A 21,043-nucleotide genomic window follows, 5' to 3' on the forward strand; every position below is an offset into this window, starting at 1 on the left:
TTTTGTGTGTGTGTTTTAAGTAATCTGGTTATTTTCGGTCAGTGTTTATTTGGTGAAACATTGGAATGGTCAACGGACGACGACGACGACGACAACGACGATGCCAAGTTTTTTTTGGTTTTTATCTATTTGAAGCCATTCGTATTACACGTGAAATTGTATTTTCTTTGCGTTTTTTTTGTTTCTGATAAAAAACTAACGATGACAACAATAATGATGTGATAATTTTTGTTCCAAAACAATAAAAATTTTGTTCCCAAACAATGATGATGGTGATCTTCAATGTCATCGACGAAACTGCCTATCTTCTAAATAATAAAAATGACTTCAGAATCAAATATAACAATGTTTCAAATGGGATTGTTTTACGAGCCCATTCAATGATGATCGCTGCATGATGCCATTTGTCAAATGATTACAAAGAGAGACGAGACGAAACAAAACGAAACGAAAAACTCAATTTCTCAATCAATCCACATCATCTTTGAATTCATTTAACGTTAAAAAATCACGATTATCGATTTAACATATATCATCGTTTTATTATACCAAATGTCACATTCATTTCGATTAAGTCGACGATTAGGTGTATTGGAAAATTATAATAACAAACGACAAATATCTGAACATTGTCGTTATGCGGCGGTAAGTTTTTTGTTTTGTTTTGTTTTGGTTTGTCTATTATTTTTGAATTTATTTTTTTGAAACCCACAAATGCTTGACATTAGATGGCGACACTGTTTCACATGATGATTTGATGGTTTGAATGTTTTTTTTTTGTTTTGGTTAAAAAACAAAACAAAAAAAAAAAAAATCTGCCAAAAATATCACCCTGACAACAAGCGAAATGAATGAATTTTCAAAACATTATGTTCATTTTATTCATTTTGAGAGAACAAAAAAAAATAGATAGATACGTTTACATGATGTTATGATTAATTCAATCAAATAATATATGATGAATTCGTTTCTTTTGTGAATGAATGAATGAATGAAATGGGCTATCTATATGTATATTATCATTAAAACAAAAGAAATGCATAATCATATTGATGCTATGATGATGATGATGATGATGATGATGATGATACAAGATTGAAATTAAAATATGTGTGGTCGAATGAATAAATGAATTGGATCATGAACAAAAAAGATGATAATGGTGGCATTGCATTGTCATTGATTAAAAAAAAAAAACAAAAAAACAAAAAGAAAGCAATGACGATGATGAAATGAATTTTTGATTTTGATTTTTTTTTTGTTGTAATACCAGGCTAGATGTGAATAATCTATTAATAGAATTTTTTTTTTTTGAATAATGGTACAATATGACGATCGATATCGGATCAATCAAACAGATGTTTGAGTGTGTCCAATATTTTGAATGAATGAATGAATGGATCACGAATTTTATTTAACCATGAAAATTGGGTTAATTTTTTTTCATCTTCTTCTCTTCTTCTAAACTTGTGTTTTGTTAATTATTATCAATACACAACCGATATATACCGGAATTATTATTGTTATTGTTATTATCATGGATCTACAAGTGATTTAATCGATATAATAATAAATATATATAATAGTCATCATTCAGTCACGCTTTTGGTTTACGGTTACACACTGACATATACACATTTCATCATTGATGTTTCAGTCATCATATATATAATCAACACATATACAAACACTATACTCACGATTAACTCGATTGCATTTGGTTTATTTTTTTTCTGAATGAATAAATGAATGAATAAAGATGCTTTTTTTTGCTGAGTGGCAATTTTAAATCTAAATTTCGCTTTTTTTTCTCCTGTATCCACCACATTATTATCATGAGAACGAACAAAAAAAAAATAAATATAATCCATTGAAATCGTAATCACACACACACACACAAATATTTCCATTGTCAAGGCTAATCAGCTAGTATTTTTTTTTTAATGGATCATGATGATGATTATTACCTTTTGTTTGTCATCTCAATATAAAAATTTTTAACAAAAAAAAAATGTTGACCATTTTTTTGTTTCTTCGTTAACCTATTGCTCTGTTTTTTTTGTCGAAGATTCACATTATAATTTTTTTTTTGTGACAATTTTTCTGTTTTTTTCTGCTTGTTTCCCGTTTTTCTCATCCTGATTGATATGATCGTAATTTATATTTTTGTTTGTTTGTATTACTTTCCATCCCATGATTTTTTTTTTATATTCATTCGATGTTATCATTTTCCAGTTTGGGTTTGTATTTTTTTTTTTGGCTTTCCACATGTGTTTCAGCTGATTATTTCTCTGTGTATTTTTTTTTATCGATATACATTATCGGTCAGACAATATTATCAATCGATCATTGTTCATCATTAATTTATGTTTTAAATTTCCTTTCATTTTTTTTGTTTTGTTTTACTTTTCTGTTTGTTTTTGTTTATTTATATTATCATATTGATAATCGATAATCGAGAATGTGATTCGGAAATGAATTTCAATTTCAAATAAAAAAAATCAACCAAAAGAATTGTTTCAGATTTTTTTTTTTGATTTTATCAATTCTAAACCGTTTTTTTTATCATTTGATATCCGGTATATTGGTTATGTAATTTCTAATTTATTTTTTTCCTCACAACCGTGCTCATTTTCATTGTGTTTGCAATTTCTCTCAACGAAAAAAAATTTTTTTAAATAAATTTACGCATTTTTGATAATTTTGGCTAACCAATGAAAAAAATAAAAACAAGAAAATTATTCCAATGGGAAAGTTTTCAAGTTTTTTTTTCTCTCCGTTCATTTCGGACAATATTATTTACAAAAAAAAAAAATGTTCGATGGTTTTGATTTTCGTCATTATCATCATCATCGAATGTCCGTTATATTTGATGATGATGGCAATACCAATGGCAAGTTATTTTACATATAAAAGTGGTAAGGAATGTGCACTTGTTTAGTTTGTGTGTGTATGTTTATCTTCTTTTTTTTTTTGCTTCAAATAACTATGATTCGGATTGTTTTTCATGATTTTGGACCAACATTATGAATGAATATATATGATATGTGAGAAAAAAAAATAATGACAACAACGACTACGTTGACGAAGAAGAGTCAATAACTTGTTCAACTCTCTTAATTCAATGTTCAATTTTAATCAGAAAGAAAAAGAAAAAGATTCACATTTCATAACCATCTCTCAAGCATAACGTACGTTGTTTTTTCTTATTTTAATATTATATTATTATCACATACTATAATATAACGGGATCGACTTGTTTTTTTTCTGTGTGTCTTTTTCAATTAGAACTTGAACGCTCATCATTTCTATCTTTCTCTCACTCTCTCTCTTCTTCTCCCTTAACAATTTATTATGGATCATGAATGAATGAATGAATGAAAGTGAAATTTCTATACTTAGTATATGTGCAACATGTATAATACATAACCTGTTCTGTTTTTATCATTACAATGTTGGTTTAAACAAATTAATGTCTGTGTGTATGTGTGTGTGTGTGCCAGTTCCAGTTCAACGGTTCAATTATCATTATAACTTTATTGATTCATTAACCAGAAATTTACTTTTTGGCAATCTATTTAGCCAGAAAAAAAATGTTCAGTATGAATTTTCACTTTTTTTTCTATACACTGAATTCACACCGAAATTATACTACTGATGATATTTGTTGTTTTGGTTTTTTTTTTAAAGTCAAGGTTTGAATTTGGTCCACTATTTTAAATTTATTCTTGAATATTTCAAAAAAAAAAATTTCTGCTTCAATTCTCATTGCATATTAAACAAGTTCATTTGAATTAATGTTTTGTTGTTGAAGATGAAAATTTTTTTTTTTTTTTTTGCAATCTGTCAACACCTGTGTGCCCACTCGTTATTCACACATATCACATGCACACACACAAATATTTATATTCAGTTTTCATGCCCTTGCTGTTTTTTTTTTTTTTTGTTTTTCTATCCACTGATGAATTGATATGAACAAAATAAATATTCTTTTAATGGCTGCTTGAATGATTACCGAATACTATGTGTTTGACTAATTAATTAGACACTTATTTATTTCATTAAAAACAACAAAATAAAAAAAAAGAAATGTTAATGATGTATAGATTGAAAAAACAAAATAAAACTAAAATATTTCATCATCATGAAATATGAGGTAAAAAATAGAAGTGAACAGTTTCTAAAATAAACAGTTTAAATGAACAACAACAACAACAACAACAAAATAACAAATCTAATAATAATTGGATTCCATTGACTAAAAAGTGGATAATTTATTTAATCAAAAAGTGTTTCCCGTTAACAAAAAAAAAAAAAAAAAAATACTTGAACCAGTAACCGATTAATTGTGGTCAAATTTCTGTAGAAATTTAGCATCACAAAAATTGATCGATTGATCACAATATAATGAATCGATTCGTTTTTTTTTTTTGATTTTCAATAGTCCAATTATATAATTTAGATTGGTGTATTGGAGAGAACCCATTAGTGTATTTTTTTTTTTTTTTTGGTGTTATTTTTGGTATTTTTGTTTAGCTACCGGTGTTTTCACTGTTCAATACGAAAAACACATTAATTGGACCCAAACATCAAATAAGTAATGATGAATGATTGAATGAATGAATGAATGGTTTCTTAATTAAACCTGGATATTACCGCATCATTTGTAACAAAAAAAAAACAATCATTATGGTTGAAAATGAACATTTCATTTATTGACCACAACAGTCTAGTAGTAGCAACAATCATTAACACCAAAAACAAAACAAAACAAAACAAAAATATATCTTGATCGAATATTTCAAAATGTGAATTTTTTTTTCTGCAACACTATACTACCGATTGGTTGTATTTGAAAGCTTGAAACTTGTATTGGCTGCGCTACACTATCCACCGTATATATCTCTCTCTATCTCTCTCTTTTGCCAATCCAAGAATTCTCTTTTTTTCATGACTCTTTTTTTTCATTTCTGTTGTTGATGATGATGATGATTTCAGTCCAGATCTTTTTTTTTCGTATTCAATAAATGAAATAAACATTAGACATGAAACAACAACAAGACCTGTTGTCGGCGAAAGCGGCGGTTGTTGTTGTTGTTGTTTGCTTTCTGTTGAATCACATATACATTGATTTTTTAATTGTGTTTTGTTTGTAAACAGTAAAACAACAATAGAAAAAGTTTCAATTCATCAACCAAAAAAAAAAAAAAAAAAAAAGATTCCTTTATGACTACACGATTCAGTAGTTCAAATCGATTGTTTAATAATTAGTGAATATGATATAATTTTGTTTTTGTGGCTTTTGTTCTGTGTATTTCTATTATGCGTTTTGTCCGTGGAAAATATCAAGACAATTTACAATGTGACAATCGTCATAGTGATGAAAATTATTTCTGGTCAGATAAAAATCTGTAATGGCTTTTATTCAATGATGATTTGATTAATGTCTAAATGTTTAAAAAATTACGACCAAAATCAATGATTATGGATAAAAATTCATATCCATATTTGAATTATCTATTTTCCAATAATAAACCTATCGGTGGTGGTGGTGTTAGTAGTGCACCATATCATTCATTTGCAAGCTATTATTGTCCATCATCAATGCCAAATCCATTAAATAACAGCAGTGGTGGTGCTGGTAATCATAACAATTTACAATATCCTCAAAATAACGGTACAAATAATTGTCCATCAAATACCTCATCACCATCGTCTATGAATCGACGATCAACATCAAAAAATCCAAATGGACCACCACCACCACCACCACCAACACTCCCATCACATCATAGGCCATCATCATCATCATATAGAAGACCTATTTATAGTATAGCCAATCCGAATTATTCTCCATATCGTTCTGGTCGACCGCCACCACAGCAGTCATCGAATTCTTATCTAAAATTACATCCAACACATAATTATCCTAGATATTATTCAACATCCTATCCATATTGTTTGTCATCATCATCATCATTACCATTGCAATCATCATTTACAACATTTAATTCAAGTGTCAAATTACAGCAGCTCGGTAATCGATTACAATCATGGAAAACGGCGTCAATTGTATGTAAATTATTGTCGTATATAAATAATATATATGTGTCCATCACACAAACAATATTTCGTTCTACAATTTTTTTTTTTTTTTTTTGACAACTGCACTTGATGATAATTTGACATTTCGATTTCGATTTGAATTTTTTTTCATTTCATTTCATTTCTTTTTTGATAATGAAAAACAAAAATAAACGTCATTTCGAGTTTTTCATCAATCAATCTTTTTTTTTAGTTTTCATAAAGAAAAAAAAAAGATAATAGAAATCAAGTAGCTTGTTCTAATCACAAGATCAAGATGTGAAACGAACTTTTTTTTTATACTTTTGACCTGATATATTATCATAATAATAATTCTATCCTGTCATTGATATTTGTAAATTTTTTTTTTTGATTTCATAAGTTCAATATTTGATTTTGTAGGGGTAATTTATTCGTCACAGAAAATTTGGTTTGTCAGCATATCATTTATCAGCTTTTCAATATATATATATAGAGAGAGAGAAAAAAAAAGAGGACCCGATCAACTCGATTCATCACGATTAAACACACAGAGAAAAGAAAAGCTCGGTCAATGAATTATTGAGTTTTTTTTCAATTTAACCTGCATAGAATATGAAATTGAAAAAAAAATTCATTGATAAAAATGATTGTTTAAAATTAACGTGATGATACGATTATCTATGAACGGAAGAAGGGAAAATTTTCACTTTTTTTTAACAATTTTCATTCATTATCTGTTTAAATTTAGATTCATTCATTTTTTTTAGAACAGGAATTCCGTCATTTCTTTTTTTTGTTGTTCTTAAATTAAACGAATTATATAATTATTATTATTGTTGTTTGTAGTTTGGTTTACGTGCTTGGATGATTCAATTTCATTTCGGTTTTTTTTTAATAATGATGATGATAATGGACAATTATCATTTGTCATCATATCTTTTTGATATACATTGAGAAACAACATCTCTTTGTCCCTCCATCCATGAATACTATGTTGAGTAAAACATCACCAACTTGATGATGAAGATGACGATGATGACACATATCTTCTTGGTTCGTTTTGGAGAAAAAAAATGTCATTCTTAGTAATTATTAAATAATAATAATAATGTTGGACATGATGAAACAAACAAACGAAACAAAAGAAAAAATGCTTTTGTATTTTGCATGAAGGGTTTTTCCCTTTTAAAGCCTCTTTTTTAAAAAAGCGTGATTAAAATATTTTTTTTCACATTTTCTAAAATATAAAAATAACAATAATGAAATTAAATAATCTACACAGGTCGGTCGGTCGAAAATCTCATCATCATCATCATAATAATTCGGGTCGGTCATCCATCTAGCCAATCTTGTTTTTGTTATTTATTTTTTTTTATTCAAATTTAAATTATCGAAACGAATTGATCAAATGAAATGCAATGAATGCAACGACACACGAAACAAAACAAAACAAAAAAATTCTTTTAATAATGGCATCGTTAAAACAATCAACCATACACACAATATTATTAAAAGTTTAGGGTCAATCGATCGATCTATCGATTTGGTTCGTCTTTTGTCTATCTGGTCATCTTTCATCTTTTGATGAACATTGGCTTTATTTGTATCTGTTTATAATCAAATATAAATAAATGAAAATAATAAGCAGATGTGTATGTGTGCGCCATTCTTTCGAATGATGGATTTGCAATAAAACAAAACAAAAATATCTGACAATTTTCACTTAGATCCACCATTTGTTTTGATCTTAATCGCTTTTTCTTTTTGATCCATCACATACATTTATTTGATTTGTGTAGTTTTTCATGTTTTCATACAAACAATTTGCATTTTTTTCATTTTTTTTTTTTTTTTTTTTGATTATGAATTGATTACCTACACATACATATCGCAGTATTATCTATTTACAATTTTTTTCACCATCATCATCATCGTCATCATTTGTTTGCCAATTGAATTGGTTTTGAATTCAATTTCCAATACCCGGTGTATTTTTTTTTGTCTGTCTAACAAAACAATATTGATGAAATTATTAAATTTAAATTTAATTTCGTTGTTGTTATTGTGATTTGTGGCTTTCCAATCAAAAAAAAAAAAAAATGAAATGAAATGAAAATAAAATTGTTCGATTGTAATATACAACAAACATTGATTTTGTATTTTGTTTGATCGATGCTTGAAGCAATAATAATCCACAAGATGATATCATTGATAGAATTTTCAAAAGGGAAAGATTTTCAATTTTTTTTTCGTATTTGATAACATGTTTACATCTTTAGTTTATTTGATGAATAGAAATAGAAATGTAAAGATGAAAATCATGTATATTCGTGTATATTTTGTTGATAATATGACTGAATCCACATGACATGAATATGATTCCACAAAACATTAGTTTCTAATAATTTTGTTTCTGTTTTTGTTGTTGTTGTTGTTACTGACCCAATAGCAATAGGTATCAATTTTATCAATCATTTTGTTGCCTTTTCTTTTTCTCTCTCTCTCTCTAAGGATTGACGATGATGATATAAATCTAATACATGGATTTTTTATGTTCGTGTTTATGTTTATCTTGATTTTTTTGTCATTGAATTTCTGTATATTTTTTTTCAATTGACCATAACGGCTTTTTTTTCTTTCTTGTTTGTTGCCAATGATCGTTTGTTTTCAATTCAATTCAATCCATTGATCGATAGATTTTCTTCTTCTTTTTCATACTATTGGATCATATCTTTGACAGGGCGCTATCAAATATTGCCGATATTGCTAAATGATCATTTGTTCAGGTCACAGCTTAAGAAAAACCGTGTGTATGCTACTAACGTGTGAAATGTGGATTAATAGTAATTTGTAACTTGCAAAACTTAAACTATGTAAATCTTATAGGATATTTTTATGGATTTTTTATTCAAAAAAAAAAGACTTGAGTAGATTTTCAATCAACCCTTTTTGAAGGGAAAACAAATACAGATGAATGAGTAAAAAAAAGAATTTTATCCAACAGTTCTTTGTTGAATTTTTTTTCATTCTAATCAACAACAAAAAAAATGACATTCATGACCAATGGATTGTTTCTACCTATCTACAAATGGGGTTTGTTTGTTTGTTTATTCATTCATTCATTCAATTCACTCATTCATTTGTATGTTTGTTTTGTCCGTTGTTGACCTGTTTAAATCTTTGATCACCATCATCATAATCATCATTATCATAGATTTATGAATAAATTGATGATGGAGATGGAAAAAAAATTAATATTTGAAAATGTTGTATGTATGCATACAAATATAACTGTTACTTGCAAGTTCATTTCGTAAATATATTTGATGAATAGTCCCAAAAACATTCGATGGCTATGACCGGCGATCATCATCATCATCATCACAAACACAAACGACCACATATTTTTTTTTTGTTCTTCCTGATCTTTATAAATATATGTGGTGACAAAAATTGTATTGCATAAAAAGATTACATTTAGATTAGATTTAATTTAGTTATCATCATCATCATCATGACTTTTTGATGTTTATCACAAATTGCAGTTGAATGTGTAGAGAAAAAATAAATTTGAAATTAATTACAATCTGATAGCGGTAGTAGTTGTATTTTCATAAATAAAAGACAAAAAAAAACGATGTTACAATGTCGAAAATGTGTGAATGAATGAATGAATAGATAATTTTTGGGCCGTTGACTTTTTTTTTCGTACAAATAAATAAACCAAATGTTGCTGTCCATAGACAATAGCGTATATCTGACCAAGTTTTTTTCTTTTTTTCCCTCTCTCTCAATATCTATGAATGTGAATACGAAGATGATGATGATAAGATCAAATGAAAGATTGAACGATTTGATTTCTGAACAATCTCATCATCATCAACATCACTGAAAAAAAAATCATCGCTCAGCATAGAAATCAATTGATCAATCTGAAAAAAAATCAACCATAAAACCGACCAATATATGAGATTGTAATTTTATGCCCACACATAAACACGTAATATACAGCGCCTACTTGTTGTTATTGTTGTTGTTGTTGAAAATTCATTCGACCTTTTTTGGATCATAATCAATTTATATATTGAATGAATTAGATCAGATATCTAGATAGGGTTACTCTTCTAATAGGATTCGATTCATAGAACAGGAAAAATAAAATTTTTTCTTGTCAAGAAAAAAATCATCATAATCATTTTTTTCCGAGAGATTTTTTTTGTTATTATTTCTTTGGTCAAAAAACTACCATTTTTGGTGTTGTATACATTGGACGTTGTCATTTTTTCCACATTTTGATTTTTTTCTTCACTTTTTTTATATCATTTTGATTATTGATTTCTATTTATCATTTAGGGAATATCTTTTCTGGTATTATTGTTGCTCATCTGTAAACTACATGATGTTGATCGTGAAATCAATTATCTACATTATATATCCAATGAATGGCTATCACAGCAAGCAGTCAATCATCAGTTATTAACATCATCATCATCTGCTGCTGCTGTTATTGGAAGTGGTGATGGTAATGCAGAACCATCGAAACGAAGAATGGATAACCATCATCATCAACCATTAGATGGTCATCACGATAATAATAATGACTATGATGATAACAGCCATAATCTTTATTCACTGGTATTAAATGCCACAATCAATAATACCACAACGAAAACCATCATCAATACTAAAGACAATTATTCTAATGATATTTTTGATGAAAAAAATTTCGATCCAAATAAAGATGATCTATTCAATGATCTATCACCATTTACCAATTATCGATTACGGCCAATTTCATCACCAATTGTTGCCAAAAGAAAATCTCAACCATCAGAAAATGATCAAAAATTAACTAGTCGCCATCATCATCATCATCATCATCATCATCAACAACAACAACAACAACCAACAAACAAACCACAAAATAATCAACAAAAATCATCCACATCTATTGTTGATGAATCTATTGATCATCAACAAAATTCACATCATAATAATCGACACTTAAAAACTCAACATATTACCAGTCATCAACAGCATCGATTATCACCAGTTCAAAAGGAAATTATTCATCATCATCCGAATGATGATGATGATAATGATAATGATGATGATGTTGAACCTATACAAGAATTGGCTTCAGCAAGTAATCATGATGTAATCGAATTGGCTAATATAATATCAATCATTAGTTATTTAAAAGAAGATGTCGACGTTTTAATGAGTATGTGATGATTTATTATTATGTTTAAATGAAAATAAAAAATTAAATTATAAACTAATCGATTATTACAAATTAACAATAAACATAGGTGAATTGATGGCCGCTCGTACAACATTATTACTGAGCCTAGTATTTGTTTTAGTCTACATTCTAAGGTTAGTAAAAAAAAACATTTGAAACACATGAACAGAAAACAGAAAAAAAGAAAATTTGAATTTTCATTTCATTTTTAAATTGTAATTTGTTAAATTTCAGTCAGTATACAAAAAAAACAAATCTCATTTTGATGATCATGATGACGATGACGATGATGATACTCATGGTGATTTTCATCATGATGAGATGAAAAATTTGCCCATTTTTTTTCTTGACTTGTTATAATAGTCGTATATATTATTCACACGTTATCGCTATTATATTATTTATACTACAACACCGTTGTTGTTGTTGTTGTTGTTGAAAGATAATTTCACGTAATCCAAACGATTAATGTGTTCATATTAAATGTTGGACATGAAATCTTTTCTTTTTTTTGACATATCATCCAATTCACTGTGTTTGTTTATGTTTTTTTTTTTAATATATCTCAATTCCGAATCACAGTTGTAAGTGGATCACACATAAATAATCGTATGTGTGTGTGTGTGTGTATCATCACAAGTTCAATTGTCTTAGAATGTGGAACAATTGCTTATTGCAAGTCAGAAGAAAATGAAAACAGAATACAAATTACTAATATAATTAAGCTCATCTTTATTTTTTCATTGAAAAATATGTCAATGTGAATTGAATCACATATATAGGCCGATATAATGATAACCAACATGGTCAATTTTTGTGGTAGAAAAATGAAAATTTTACCACATCGAATTTCTGTTTCTGAATCATTTTTTCCATTTTTTCTTCCTATTTTGGTTTATCTTGATCCTCTTGCGACGGTAATGTCTTCACAGTAAGGAAGCCAAAAAAAATCTGATCATCGATAAGGTTGTGTTCGATATGCTGCTGTACATAAAAAAAAATGATTTATGTTTAAATTAAATTAAAATTTCTGAAAATTTTTAAAAAGGAGATCGTGATGAATCTTTTTTTTCTCTCCAAACGAAATGAGAAAAGAATAAATGTAATTTTTTCCATCATCATCGATGATGGTCAATATCGATCAATAGATCGATTATATATAATTGATCGTTGAAAAAAAATGGCCAAACAATCAATCAATTTGGCACGTTTCTTTTTCTTTCTCTCTATTAGCCTTTTCGATCATGAACGAAATTTCATGTTCATATTGGTTGATTGAAAATGGAACATTGAAGAAATTTTGCAAATTTTTTAATCAATTTTTTACTTTCTTTTTTTATTATGTAAAAATTCCACGCATACTTTTTTTCTGGAACACAAACACACACACACACAGTTGGTGTTGGATGGCCTATGCAATTCGAGCAACAAACACACCGGTAAGTGGTTTTTTTTCATATATATGTTCTGTAAAACGACAAACAATATGTTAAAATTAGTTTTTTTTCTTATTTTTGGAATAATCACAATTGAAAATCATTTCAAGTATTCAAAATAACTTTATGTAATACAAATTTGAATGAAGAGTAGTGAAATGTGAACGTTTTTTTCTGCCTCTTTTATCTAGCGGTTTAATCAAATCAATCAATCAAAAAAAAAAAAAAAAAAAAAACAAAAAAAAACAGTGAATCCAAGAAAAAAAATTTCTGTTGTCAACAACAGGAAGTTTTTTTTTCGTTGTTAATCCATGTGATTTTCATTTTTTTTTCTCTCTCTCTTTCTAAATTTAAATTTATATTTTCTCATCATTCGTTTTTATTTGCTTATTTTTTTTCTCCCCACTATGATGATGATGATGATGATCATCACAGCAAGACATATCATTGAAAACGGTACTTTTGTTGGCTATATTTGCTGCTGTTGATATTGCTGCCAGTGCCGGTTTTGTTATGGTTCGAATCATAATGGTAAATTATTATTGGATTTACGAAATTCTTTATTAATTGATTTGAATTGAAATGTTGATTTCGATTTTTTAATCTCATTTAAAAAAAAAATGAATTGAATCAGTATTTGATGCGTGATCATTATTTTCCTCGTGACATGCGAATACCATTACATTCATTAGAATATAATCAATTACCGGCTCATGTTGCACTTCGTTTGACCAGTATGAAGGTAGATATTTTTATTTTACTTGTCTTGAATCTAAAATAATAATTGATCATTTATGAATTTTTTTTCATTGTTTTCTACCAACATTTTATCATTATTAAAGTCGGGTACGGGTGTCATCGATATATTTGTTTCTGTGATTGTAACATTTTTAACTTCGTTACGTGTATATTCGGTCATTTGTGCCGTATCATTCTATCGAAGAGCTCGTAAAGGTAATTCAGATTATTGATTGTTTGATATTCGATTTTCAATATCTTCTACATTTTTATAATTAGAATTGTTAAATGTAAAAAATTTTGAATACATGATCGAACGGCCAACAACATCTAGATTTCCATCAATGATCGGTAATTCATCGACAAATTATCTTCGTGGTTCAATGATGGCAGCTGCAGCTGCTTCAAATTCAAAGCCAAGTCCAACAAATAGTACTGGTGATGGTGGTAAACATGATTCCTGCGATTTAGGACAAAGTGGTTATCTGTACGTCTGTTGTTTGTTTATATTTTTAGCTATAGATTTTTCTTCTCAAATTTATTTATGTAACATATGAATTTTTGTTTTGTTTTGTTTTCCTTTTTTAACAACATCCTCAGTCCTAAAATAAGGTTATTAAGTGCACATAAAGATCTTGAAAGACGATTCTCCATCAACAATGGTCGCAACGTACATCATTCTCATCATCATCATCATCATGATGTTAATGTAACAAATTCATCTAGTGACAATAATTCTACGGATATTTCATCCGCTGATGATGATCCAGCTTTAGAATTGAAAATACAAGCAGCCGATATGCCTGCATCAATACAAAAATCGGCAATGCAATCAACAATACATGCATTACGTACATATACAACTGAAAAACATATAGCTGAAAGTATAAAACAAAATTTCGATCAATTGTATGAACCAACATGGCATTGTATTGTTGGAAGAAATTGGGGTTCTTGTGTAACTCATACCAAGGTACGATGATAATTGATTGAAATTTAAAAAAAAATTGTTTATCCATTGATTTAACATTTATTCAATTTTTTTTTTTTACTTCACACAGTCGAATTATATTAGAATGTTGTATAAAGATCTAACCATTCTTCTATATAAATCATCATAATCATAAGCAGAAAACGAGTCAATGAACGAAACAAAATGAAACGAATCGAACAGGAAATGGATATGGATTTTATTCTTTTTTTTATATTTTTTTTTGTTATATTTTTTCTTTTATTTATTACCTTTTTCTCATTGGAATTTTTTTTTCTATTGTGCCTCAATTTTTTTTTGTTGTTGAAATAAAAATTGAAATGTTTTTTTTCTTGTTTTGAATAAATGCAAAATTTGATTGTCATTAAAATCATTGAATACACACACACACGCAAACAGACTATATAATTTGGGCGTCATGATTCTCTTCTCGGAAATGCTCTTCACATGAATTTCAAGAATCATGCGCTTATTTATTTATATGGTTGTGAATCATAGATTCTGGTCTTGGAGCTTGGTCTATATTTCATTATTGATTCAGTTTAATATGACTTTGTATTATGATGAAAATAAAAACACTTTAATGCATATGATTGCATATAAGAGCAATATTGAAAAACCAATCGAGTTTTGGTTATTCATCTGATTATTTACTAAAAAATAAGAAAAATCAAAAATTGAATTCAAAAAAAAATGTTTACAACTTTCCTCATATCATTGATACCTACTACGGCAAGTAATCCTCTTTCAAATTCCAAAAACAAACATTCATTGTTGTTAAAACCATTGACAATTCTATGGTTTATAATACCATCGTTGATTATAATTGCTTCTTCATCATCGGCAGCCTTATCAAGTAAGTTTTCTCAAGATTATTATGATTCCAATATATTGATCATCAATTCTAATTCTAAATTCAAAAGGAATGAATAGCGAAGTGATCACTAGTAATAGTGGAATTGGCGTTTCAGACATGTTACTTATATCGAATCTATCTTGTTATGTTTGCACTACAATCGATGATATTAATTGCAAATATCTAAATGAAACAATTAACCGTCTTCATCGACAACAACAACAGGAAATGGGTGGCAACACTGGTAGTGGTGAACATTCTATGATTGGATACGATAATGATCAATCCGGATATTCAAACCATGACCATCATCATAATCCAAATCATGATCATTATACTCTTGAATCTATACTATCGGCAGATAGTAGTAGCTATGATTTATTAGCAACAGCTTCATCATCAAGCGAAGATCAAAGTTTATTACCGACAAATAATGGCGGTCATATGGATCCAAATTTAATGAATGAATTTCGTGCCGATTGTTCACCGAGCGAACAATATTGTGTGGTCATACGATTAGGCGTTAGTGCACCAGACAATGTACAAGAGTTTAATTTTTTTGCCTTAAAACGTGGTTGTGCTGAACAATGTACGGATGGTTGTTTTATCATTGGTAATGGTAAGTTTTTCTTTTCCTTTGATAATATTTGGTAGCAAAAATATTGACCATAATTATTATCCATTTATTTCATACCCGGTTTTTTTTCACAAAAAATATTTTAGGTGAAAAAACTAAGCTAAGCATATGTGCTAGTTGCTGTCGAAATAATTATTGTAATCTAGGCAATTCAGCCACAGCATTTAACCATCATCATACTGGTCAATGGTTTTTGACCATAATCATTATATCATTACTATTGTTGATGATTCGAATCATTTGATGACCAATTTTGACCATAAATGATCATCATTTTGTATACATCACCATCATCATTGCATCATTATCATTCTTTCAATGAGTTGTCCTTCGTTACAATTTTTGTTTGTCTGCATGTTTGGTTATTTGAAAATATAGAAAAAAATAAATAAATGAATGAAGAAAAAGAAATCATTTTTTTTTGTGTGTGGTCTAAATTTGTTCCGATTTTTATTTATTTATTCCCAAGAAAAAAAAGAAGAAAAGAAATTTTAATTTGTAGAGACCGAATCGCATACCAAAGAGTTAGGAAGAAAAACTTTAATCTTGATATCACAAAACGGTCACAATTTTTTTTTTATTTTGTCCATTAAATTTTGGGGGTTTTATCATTATCCATGAAATCTCCATGATTATATACAGGAGAGGATAACAATACGCCATTCCCAGGACATAAAAAAAATGTTTCGATGGTCCGAATTGCCCAGTTGTCCGTCGATTTTGATTTGAATTTTCATTTTTTTTTAATAATTAAAATAGTTTTCATTAAATATAATAGACATTTTTTTGTGAAAATTACATTCAGAGAGCTATCAGTACAATTTGAATAAATTTGAAAAAAATTATAATTATAAATCTGAACTAAATTGATTTCATCGATGACCGGTCCAAAATCAATTCACATATTCGATCAATAAATAATGCACCGATAAGATCAGAAGCCAATACCGTTAGTATGGTCGTTTGAAACTGTTGAAATTAAAAATAAACAGAAATTTATTAAATAGAGCTCGATACTCGAGAAACAAAGAAAAAATGGTTACCGGCTGTGGAAACTCAACAACGGAAAATTGTTCAGAAAATTCGGGCATCACACCAGTAACAAGAACGATAACCAAACCAAATGAGCCCAGAATACTGTACAAAAGTGGACGATTTTCTGCCAAACTACACATGAATGGATGACCCTGAATAAAGATGAGGTAATTATGAAATCATTAATTTCGAATTCATGAATCACGGTCATAAATAGAAATAAAAATGAGCAACTAACCTTGTAATTGACGGCAAATGTTGCAACTTGTAATGAAATGGAAATTATATAGACAGTCGAATTCAACAATGATGGTTTGAATTCAGTATCTAGATCGACGAATTTTTCCGTCCGTGGCGGTGACATTGCCGTTGCTTCACGGACTAGATAAACCAAGGCCAAAAAATGTACAGCAAATTGAAGCAATACGGTCAATATGGTGTACAAGTTGAATATGTTGGATAATGGACGGCGTTTTGATAGTACCTCCAATGGCTATTAATCAACAATGAAATCAGGACAAATATCACAAAGCTATTGGAACCTTACCTTTGAACGAGTGATGAATAGAAAACAACCGGTAAGGAAGAGTCCCTGTAGTGTTGCTTGACCATCACTGAATTTAATTCCGTCCAGATAAAGTACTGATTGGCAATAGGCTAGGATAAGAGCATTGAGTGCAAGAATTTTAAACATTTGTAGTGTTGTGACTAATGTACAACGGCCCTGACGAATTATATGTGAAACTAATAAAAAATAAAAAGCATTACAATGAAAATTATCAATTATTTAACATGAATATGAAAAAAAATTCTATTTACTGCATTGAATCGATGATAGCTTCGATGTAAATGGTGCAGCAATGCTAGCATCACCCAACTTTACAATTTGAGATTTATCTTGTTCTTCCAATTCTTTCAATAATTGATTGATACGCTCCTGCGTGCGAACTATACGTGGATTCACTGAAGACGATGCCGAATTCATGGAATTATTATTATGACCATGATTTCGTCGTTGCCTATGATGGTTATTATTCATTATACGACTATTATTCCGTTCGGCCAATACATCATTGATTGAACGACGATAATCTCCATTATTATTAGCTGGGATGTTGTTAGATGATTTTTCAGTTTTCGGCATAGGTAAGGGATTCGAAAGTAAAGCCACGCCAACATGAGCATGTTTTAATGCGCCAACATCATTGGTTCCATCACCACACATTAATGTTGTATAACCCAATGATCGTAATGATGTTATGATGAATTCTTTTTGTTTCGGTGCCACACGTGCAAACACACGAATTTTGGGCAAAATTTTGATGAAAAATTTCGGATCATAATCAAGTAAAGCATTGAGGCTATCACCGGTAACACAGAATTCATATTGTCGAAAGAATTCATTGTTATCAGGTATCAATGGTAAACAGATTTTTTCATCAATTGATTTCCACACAAGTTTTTCCGTACCATTGAGAATAATTGTTGTTTTATTACCCGAAACAAAATATAGCTCTTTAGCTACATGACAAGCGGTAAGTGGTGCATCACCGGTAATCATTGTAACATAATGTGATGAACTAATAATTTCTTTCATTACTGATATTGAATCAGGTTTTAGCGGGCAGGAAATTATCAGAAAGCCAACAAATTCGAGTTCAGTTTCCACTTCTTCACGAGTGAAATTCCTAATTTGTCCAGGCGATATATTGCCTAGACTTTTTCGACCTAACGCTAACACACGTGCACCTTTACGAGACATTTCCAGGTATACGTTATCATATTTATCCGGAATTTTTGAAAACTTGAAAAAAGAATTTAAAATTTAGAATTTACTTTTTTTTGATTTTTGAAAAATACATACCATTGGTTTAAGAATTTCCGGTGCTCCTTTGACCGATACGAAATAACTGGATTCACCTGATGTAACGTCATTATAACCAGCAATAACTGACATTCGTTTCAATTGACTTGAAAAATGATTTCGTTGGAATATTTTCAAGCCTGTTTGTTTGCCTTTACGTGGAATAACCGAATCACCTTTAGTCAATGTCCAATCGATTGATTTGAGTGTCGATTTTTCCAATGGATCACCAACAAGTCCATCGTCTAGATAGACAAGTGAATGACATGTAGCCAATACTTGGATGGTTTTAATTGGGACTTCTTGAGGTGTCTGAATTTTATCATCATTTTGTGGATCAAGACCGGCAACACCTTCGACTACAAGATCATTACTGGTCAATGTACCAGTTTTATCAAAACAACAAATATCAACTTTTCCGGCAAAAGGAATTCGAAATGGTTCGGTACAGAAAATGTATAGCTTGATCAATGATGTTAATGAACTATTGACAGCCAATGATAATTCTATTGGCAATTCTGGTGGTACGACTGATGTTAAGATCAATGCACATTCGAGCATTAATTTATATTTATTTCGTTTAGGATCTTCGGATGCATGATTCCAAACGTATGATGCGGCAGCAATAGCAAAAATAAGCAAGAAACAAATGAAACCAAATGTCTCAATATTATTGGCCGTAACTCGTTGAACACCATAAAGAATGGTCCGTAGCAATTTTCCCTGAGATGTCTGAAATCCAGTACGAAGTACATATGCAATACAACCGTTATCACTGGCTCGTAAACTGACAGCATTTTTCACCGGCGATGTATGTTGAAGAATTTTTGTGCCACCATATAAAACATGCAGTTTTCCGTCGGTATCAACATTGAATTGTCGATCACCGACATCGGTTAGATTTTCAATCGGTTCTTTCATCTGTGGTACAGATTCACCAGTCAACATTGATTCATCGACAATACATGAACCACGTAAAAGTATTAAATCACATGGAACAAGATTATCATCTTGAGATCGTCCAATGGATATGATATCACCTGGGATAAGTTCTGATGAAAGAATTGAATGCCATTTATGATTACGATATGCCAACATTTCATATGGTTTATTTCCCATCTTACGAATTTCGGCCATATTTCTCAATTGTTGTGTGACAAGAATGCTTTCGAATGCAACCAACATCATTAAGGTGAATAGACTATAATACCAAAATTCATCCAAACACCAAAGACCAACACAGAATACTTGAAAAACAAAAAATGGTGCCGTTGCTCGTTCACGGAATAGTGTCCAGAAATCCGGTATATCCATGTCGAGAAGATTTTTTCCATATAATTTAATTGCTGTTTGTAGTTCATTGTCATTTGGATAGCCATGCCATTTTTGATATGTTTTGTACGGAAGATCCGTAGGAAAAATGATCTGCTGAAACGTTTGTTTATCATAATCATAAATATATTTGGTTTTTTGAAACAAAAACCAAATGGTTTCTTTGCCATCGATTTTTGCATGCCGTAACGGTACAAGTTCAGCTGAACCATTATTAGAAGTGGGCACTACTTTTGCCCAGGCTGCATCGGTTACATTTTTTACCTGTAAAAAAAAGTAATGTATTCAAAGGATCTAAACAACTTTGAAATATACCTTTGAATAAGCAAGAAAACATAGACAATGTACTGACCACATTCCAGATAAAAATGTGAGTAATTGCAATAGACAAAGAGATCCACCGGTTATAATGTAGACATCGGAATAATTTTCATCGGAATAAAAATACCAGACACATAGTATTGTTTGTAATGTAAAAAATGGCCCAATAAAACCTTGCAGAATTAGTGGTTTAACATTATAACACTGAACACTTTGTACCAATTGATCGGTACTATCACGAACTGAAGTTAGATCTTTGAATGTCATTTTTGTTGTATCGATTCTATGATGACCACTAAAATAAGAAAAAAAAATTAACAATGCAAAATGAAAAAAAGATTCGAAATTTAATTATGGAACCATTGCTTTTTTGAATGAGATATTCTGCCAAGATTCACAAAAAAAATTTCAAGTGAATAAAATTTCGAAATAATTGGCATCAATAATTCTCAAGAAAAAATTCTTGGTTGAATGAATCATAAAAACCGCATCGCGTCATATGCGACGTTTTATTATTTGCCC

At 29.4% G+C, this 21,043-nt stretch overlaps 3 protein-coding genes across 4 annotated transcripts; 2 read left to right on the forward strand and 1 right to left on the reverse strand.

The window, feature by feature from the left end:
* Positions 1 to 40: 40 nt before the first annotated feature.
* On the forward strand, positions 41 to 14,822 carry LOC124494810 (uncharacterized). 2 transcript variants are annotated; one of them, XM_075729358.1, is made up of 10 exons: positions 41 to 645; positions 10,420 to 11,290; positions 11,379 to 11,445; positions 12,708 to 12,750; positions 13,183 to 13,278; positions 13,382 to 13,489; positions 13,590 to 13,701; positions 13,765 to 13,972; positions 14,086 to 14,458; positions 14,547 to 14,822. In XM_075729358.1, the coding sequence occupies exons 1-10, from the start codon at positions 553 to 555 to the stop codon at positions 14,604 to 14,606; spliced, it is 2,031 nt and encodes a 676-aa protein (XP_075585473.1). In that variant the 5' UTR covers positions 41 to 552; the 3' UTR covers positions 14,607 to 14,822. The 2 variants fall into 2 exon arrangements, with proteins under 2 accessions (XP_075585473.1, XP_075585472.1); XM_075729357.1 differs by lacking the exon at positions 41 to 645 and adding an exon at positions 5,091 to 6,072.
* Positions 14,823 to 15,039: 217 nt separating this feature from the next.
* Positions 15,040 to 16,380, forward strand: LOC124495010 (uncharacterized). Its single transcript, XM_047058315.2, has 3 exons — positions 15,040 to 15,332; positions 15,400 to 15,951; positions 16,056 to 16,380. The coding sequence occupies exons 1-3, from the start codon at positions 15,170 to 15,172 to the stop codon at positions 16,211 to 16,213; spliced, it is 873 nt and encodes a 290-aa protein (XP_046914271.2). The 5' UTR covers positions 15,040 to 15,169; the 3' UTR covers positions 16,214 to 16,380.
* A 307-nt stretch (positions 16,381 to 16,687) lies between these two features.
* On the reverse strand, positions 16,688 to 21,028 carry LOC124495006 (endoplasmic reticulum transmembrane helix translocase). Its single transcript, XM_075729356.1, has 8 exons — positions 20,882 to 21,028; positions 20,516 to 20,816; positions 18,869 to 20,464; positions 17,824 to 18,808; positions 17,552 to 17,748; positions 17,243 to 17,497; positions 17,013 to 17,156; positions 16,688 to 16,938 (listed from the first exon to the last, which is right to left on the reverse strand). The coding sequence occupies exons 1-8, from the start codon at positions 20,959 to 20,961 to the stop codon at positions 16,831 to 16,833; spliced, it is 3,666 nt and encodes a 1,221-aa protein (XP_075585471.1). The 5' UTR covers positions 20,962 to 21,028; the 3' UTR covers positions 16,688 to 16,830.
* Positions 21,029 to 21,043: the final 15 nt, after the last annotated feature.

The sequence above is a fragment of the Dermatophagoides farinae genome, chromosome 3 (genome assembly GCF_024713945.1).
Source record: "Dermatophagoides farinae isolate YC_2012a chromosome 3, ASM2471394v1, whole genome shotgun sequence".
Lineage (NCBI taxonomy): Eukaryota > Metazoa > Arthropoda > Arachnida > Sarcoptiformes > Pyroglyphidae > Dermatophagoides > Dermatophagoides farinae.